We start from the raw sequence: 6,721 nt of genomic DNA, 5'->3' as shown, positions 1-6,721 counted from the left end.
GTAATTATACACCAGAAGTTAGCTTGTAATGAATACCTATATATGTGTATGTGGTACGGTATGGTAATTATACACCAGAAGTTAGCTTGTAATGAATACCTATATATGTGTATGTGGTACGGTATGGTAATTATACACCAGAAGTTAGCTTGTAATGAATACCTATATATGTGTATGTGGCACGGTATGGTAATTATACACTAGAAGTTAGCTTGTAAGGAATACCTATATATGTGTATGTGGTACGGTATGGTAATTATACACCAGAAGTTAGCTTGTAATGTATATGTGTATGTGGTACGGTATGGTAATTATACACCAGAAGTTAGCTTGTAATGCCATACCGTACCACATACACATATATATTCATTACAAGCTAACTTCTGGTGTATAATTACCATACCGTACCACATACACATATATAGGTATTCATTACAAGCTAACTTCTGGTGTATAATTACCATACCGTACCACATACACATATATAGGTATTCATTACAAGCTAACTTCTGGTGTATAATTATGTGTATATGTGTGGTAATTATAGATTATTCATTAGCAGTGAGAGATTTGATCATAAAATTATTCAATTAAACTTCCTAAATGAGACATACACACACACACACATATATATATATTGTTCTTATGTTATTATTTGCAACAAGCTCTCTTTTGTTCCTCTCCCCAACAATTCTGGATGGTAACAGTATATGTTTAGAAGCAAGTAAGCAACAGAGGTAGGCGTGCCTACACCCTTTTCTGCTAAGTTAGGAAGGATGTAGTATGAAATACTGGAGTAGATTGGCGATAGATTCGGTATTTTCAACTTTACACCTGGGCTGTGAGACCCTCCATGGGGTGCAGACATAGCCTGAATTTAAACTATTTACTGAATGGCGGGGGGACAATGTCATTCTTATAATGCACTTAGAGCTCAAAGTCCGATCGTGCCAACAAACCGTCAGCATTTTTCTAGCGAATTCTGAATTGAAACGTAAATTTCTTAGGAACTGAGCGATTAATGAATCGTAATACAGCGCAGAGCTTGTGCTAAAATATTTTTTTATTAAAGAAAACATGCAAACAGAATATAATGCTTTGGAAATATCTGTGAGATGCATCAATTTTAACAGATTAAAAACAGCGGAAACCACGACGAGTTTCCAAATAGACGGCGAATTTAAATCAACTTATAGAGAAATCGACTGTAATTAAGATCTGGTGTCAGATTCATTATTTCCCACAACATATGAAGGTCACAATTAGTCAACTGTATCAGTATGGTGCACCTGGCGAGCCGCATTTGTCCCCAAGATCGAGTTTTTCCGGCCCACGGTCTTATTAAAGTTCATATCTTATTGAAAATTCACGTCCATCCCAGTGAGCCAAATAAATAATAATTTACGGCCACACAGTCCGGCCATCCATAGGTTAAAGGTTGGGCTACCCTACAGACTGACTATACATAAACTTCAGACCGTAGCGTTGTGCAAGTTCGTTGTACAGCATCAGTAAATGAGTTCGATTTGAATTTTTATATGAATTATTCCTAGGTTACTGAAAAATATTTATTTACTTCGCGAAATGATTTGTTCTATGGAGAAGCTCTGGATTTCAGAGCTAGTGAGCCAGTTTTGAATCCCATGAAATATTCCCTGCACGTTAAGCTGTGATTGCGTTATAAAAGTGACAGTCTATCCCTTAGCCTTAAACAAAAAATACAACTATTTCACGAATAAACGAGTTTTTGTTTGTTGTAAGCGTAAAGCTGCACATTGGGCTATCAGCGCTATACTCACCGCAGGGATTGAACCCCGAATTTTAGCGTTATAAGCCCTCAAGTTTAACCGTTGAGCCACCAGGGAGATCACGAAGAATTACAAACTTATCAATTAGGACAGACTTTCTAGGTGTTTTTTTTTCTTTTTCACATCTACCAAATATTCATATTATTTATCTGCACCGTGACACATACAAAATCCTCTTTTTCGTGTTGCTGTCTCACAAAAATTCGTAATATTCTTGGATTCCCCTTGATGAAACATTCAAGAAAACAACCCTGGGTTATCTCTATGTTTCACATATACATAACCGTGCGAAAGTGATTTGATTTTCATTATTTACCTCACTAGTGGCTCAGCGGTAAGTCCAAGGGCTTATAACGCTAAAAACCGGGGTTCGATACCCATGATGGAAACAGCTCAGATCGCCTATTATGTAGCTTTGTGCTTAACAACGAACAAACAAATACATATTTTACAATTCACCATAAAGCAAGGATTTTCAACTTTTCCTCCATCATTAACCCCCTTGGCTTGATGTATTTCTCCATTTACCCCATTACTTCCATACAAAAAATTCATAGCCATCATAAAGGGACAGAAAAACAAGAAGGTCAGAAAAAATATATATAATTCAGGTTTTTGCACAAAAAGAGCAATATACAATCGTATCACCAAAAATAAAGAAAATAAAACATTCTTTTCTAAAGAAAAAATTATACAGTCCATTTTTATCACAAAAAAAAATAAAACCAAACAGAAACACCAGAAACATTATCACTGGGAACACTGCTGATTCATTGAGTCAATCAGTTTGTTTATGCGAGGAGCTGTTGATGACAATGCTACTCTCATATCGTCATCCTGGCCTTTGTCTTCATTGCTACTAAACTTGAGAACCCTGATTCACATAAGTATGTAGTGATAAAAGGAACAAGCACTTAGAAGGCACGCTGAGTAAGGAGTGGGAATGAATCTGCGAATTTTACCCAAAAATGAACACCAACCTTTTCAAATTCTTCTGTAAGAGTAGCTGAGAATTGAAGATCAATCAGCTCCTCTATTGCTGGGTCATCATCTTTCATTTCTGACAGTTCAGTGGCAAAAGGTCTTATTATCCATCTCTCTGTTGGAATCATGCCTTTTTAAAAGTAGCCAGTGAAGTGATTCTTCAAGATTTTCAAATGTTCTGTGATGTCTTGATTTATCTCAGGTAACACTCCAGATCTTTCCTCATCCAAGTTTGGAAAATTTGCAAAGTTACTTTGGTGAACTCTCCGTGCCCATAAGTCCAGCTTTGTCTGCAATGCTATCATCTTTTCACTTGCTTCAACAATGGTTACTGACGTTCCCTGCAGTTGTTTGTTGACTTGGTTAAGACGAGTAAATATATCTGAGAGGTACCCCAAACAGGCGATGAACTTCGGATCAGCAAAGTCTTCACACAGCTTTGAATTCCGGTCACGAAGAAAAATCTTTAACTCAGTATGGAGCTCAAACACACGATTTAAAGTAAGTCCACGAGAAAGCCACCTCACATCAGTATGCAGTAAAAGAATGGAATGCTCAGAGCCCATCTCATCACAAAAAGCTTTGAAGAAATGGTGATTCAAAGTTCGGGCCCGAATGAAGTTAACAGCCTCAACAACTTTCTGGAAAACAATTTTCAGATTTTCAGGAAGAGTTTTTGCAGCTAATGCATGTCTGTGAAGAACACAATGTGTTGTTATCACATGAGGTGCCTTTCGCTTCACAAGCGCAGTGAAGCCTGATCTCACTCCCATCATGGCTGGAACTCCATCAGTACAGATTGAACTAACAATGTCCCATGTGAGATCGTTCTTTTCAAAGAAGTCTTGTATTTTCTGCATTATATCAATATCCTTTGTGGTTTGTTCGAGAGGTTCACAAAAGAGAAATTCATTTTTTTAGTTCTTTTCCACACATGTAACGGACAAAAACAAGAAGATGTGAAAAATTGGCTACATCACAGGATTCATCAAGTTGCAAAGAAATTTTTGCTAGGCTAGATTTGATCTGTTCAATAACTTGTTGACAAATATCTTGCGACATTTCTATAATACGCCGATGAATTGTGTAATTAGAAAGGGGAATGGCTTGAATCTTCTGTTTTTCTTTATTCCCACATACATGTTCAACTATGTCTGAGGCACAAGGTTTAATCAGCTTCTCGACTATGTCATGAGGTTTCTTTGCCTTTGCTATTCACATCGCTACATGATAGGAGGCTGCAAGCATTGGTTTCTTCTCAGATACGAAGCCAAATTTGGGTAGTGTTCCTGCAGCCCTAAACCTAGCTCTCTTTGCCTCAAATGTAGCACGGTCTCAGATGCATGGGCAGGATGTGTAGCTTCCAGATGCTGTTTCAATATTGAAGGTTTCAGTGACCCATTTCCAAGAACTTTTGAGCACAGCAGACACTGAGGCTTCTCCACACCATCCACAACAATGAAGTTAAAACCATACTGTACATATGAATCCAGGTATGTACGTTTCTTGGACATGACAAAATCTGAAAAGAAATAATTATGAATTAGTATAGTGACTGTATAGGACTGAACAGGATTGACTGGCACTCTCCCTTCCTCCCTCTCTCCCTCACGCATGCACGCGAGCACACACACACACACACACACATTTTACAAAATGAACTTTAATTGAATTATTATTCAATCATCAGGTACATCAATTATTTAACCCCTGCCATGTAATTTTTACCCCCAAGGGGTAAATTTACCCTGGTTGAGAATCACTGCCATAAAGTGAAGTAAGCTTACCTTCGGATAGTTTACTGTAACAACAACAACAAAAAATATCACTAACGTTTTCTATTGTTCTATCGATAAGTAGCAATACAGACGCATATTAATAATCATTGTCTATCTGTCTTCTATTTAAATAAAACTGTTCATTCTGATCCTGATCGTATCTGGTTGGTTGTTGTTTAGCGCAAAGCTGCACAATGGACTATCTTTGCTCTGCCCACTACAGGAATCAAAACCCCACTTTTAGTGTCGTAAGCCTATATACTTACTGCTGAGTCACTGGGGGGCTCTTGACTGTAAATAAGTAAATTCCTTATCACTTTTATTTGTATAAAAGTTTCGATAGGCGGCGGTAGCTACTTGACTGTTTGTTTGTAATTAAGCACGAAACAACACAATGGGCTATCTGTGCTCTGCTCACCACGGATATCGAAATCCGGTTTTTAGCGTTGTAAGTCAGCAGACATGCCACTGTGCCACTGGGGGACAAACTGCTGGAAGTACAAATTATATCTTTAACCTTCTGTTAATGTAATCCCCCCCCCGGTGGGACTGCGGTAAGTTTACGGACTTAAAACGCTAAAATCAGGTGTTCGATTCCTCGCGGTGGACACATCAGATAGTTCTAAAACAAACAAATATATTTACCAACGTTTGATTTCCTTTAATTGCCTGTCCCCCGGCGACACAACGGTATGTACAAAGCTAAAATCCGAGGTTCGATTCTGCGCAGTGGATACACCAGATAGCCCAATGTGGCTTTACTCTAAAGCAAATAAACTGTTAAAATAACTAAAGCTAATTTAATTGGCGTTATTTATTACGATAATCTTTAATATAAACAGAGAGGGAGTATATATCGTAGTACGAGAAGCTTGAATGTTGTTTATCAAGATGGTGCTGGTTAGTGAAGTCTGCAGCAAACAATATTCGACCCTCTCACGTCCACTCACGCATGACTAAATTACAATATTAAACTGAAAGTGGGAAGTTTTTATAGAAAACGTACTTGACTTGTACAGGAACTGTAATTAGTAAAGTTGTGCACAATTACGCGAGCCACATCTCGAATAACAATGGAGAACATTAGGTTTAAGGTTTTGCGAAAATCGATGTTTTGTCCCGCGTCGTTCTGGCTCTGTTATATTCCCAGGATTAACAATGTGCACTTTTCCCGGAGATACGGCCCGACCGTCGGCTACAGCTGACCGGAGGAAGGGTGGAGACTCCCGTGTCGGGCACACGAGCGCTCACCCATGGCTTCAAACAAAGGGAAAAGCCAATCTGTTATCCCAAAATTAAGGTGAATTGTTGAATTAAAGGGTGGGCCTTGTGCACGTGATCAAATTGGAGTTGGTTTGTTGAAGGTTGGATTAAATGGTGTCCATTTCCGCCGCCGACAGATGGATGAACAAGTCACGGATAGTTTGTCCGTATTTAACGATGAATTGATTGGAAAATCACTCTTTTTGACAGTGAAAATGTGTACTATTCCATACATCATTACCGTCGTGTTACAGTTAGATGTCGCTTCAGCTTCCATCAAATTAAAACCTACTTGGAAAGAAAAAAGAAAGAAAGAAAAAAGTTTTACAAAGTCGTTAACATTATAAGTTGTTTATTTATACACCGCAGTGTATAAATCGCAAACTCTTTCTGTCATTAGTTCAGTGTTATCATCTTAAAACTAGAAAATACAGTAAATCTTTAAAATTAGTTTAAAATAATGTCATTATCTTTTTTTTAGATGTAAAAGTTATGCATGTGTTACATCAACCGTGAAAATAAAACGTTTATAAATTTAATTTGCTAACATAGTCATCAGTCCCACAGTATCTACGGGCTTAAAGCGGTAAAATCCTGGGTTCGATTCCCCGCGGTGAACATGGCAGATAGCTCTAGACAAACAAACATATTTATTAACATTTGCTTCTCTTTAATTGCCACGTAACTCGGATGATTTTCCACCAGTTTCCTGTACTGATTAGTAATGTTTATTAACAGTACACTGTTGTGTATTACAAAACTTAAGTATCCGTTACTTTTCCGCCATACCCGAAACTCCTTTTTGATCGCTAAGTTAACGACAAGGGTGAGAAATAACACGTAGTAAAATTAAACACCGTATAAATGTGCTGTACAACTAGTTGGTGA

The 6,721-nt window shown here is 37.8% G+C and overlaps 1 protein-coding gene across 1 annotated transcript; it reads right to left on the bottom strand.

Moving 5' to 3' along the window:
- Positions 1–2,926: 2,926 nt before the first annotated feature.
- Positions 2,927–3,652, bottom strand: LOC106461549 (protein ZBED8-like). The gene has a single exon (XM_013921384.1). It carries the CDS (start codon positions 3,650–3,652, stop codon positions 2,927–2,929), a length of 726 nt encoding a protein of 241 aa, XP_013776838.1.
- Positions 3,653–6,721: the final 3,069 nt, after the last annotated feature.

This window comes from Limulus polyphemus, unplaced genomic scaffold, assembly GCF_000517525.1.
Source record: "Limulus polyphemus unplaced genomic scaffold, Limulus_polyphemus-2.1.2 Scaffold984, whole genome shotgun sequence".
Classification (NCBI taxonomy): Eukaryota; Metazoa; Arthropoda; class Merostomata; order Xiphosura; family Limulidae; genus Limulus; species Limulus polyphemus.
The sequence above is the reverse complement of the archived record's forward strand: the minus strand, read 5'-3'. Positions and strand labels throughout refer to the sequence as shown.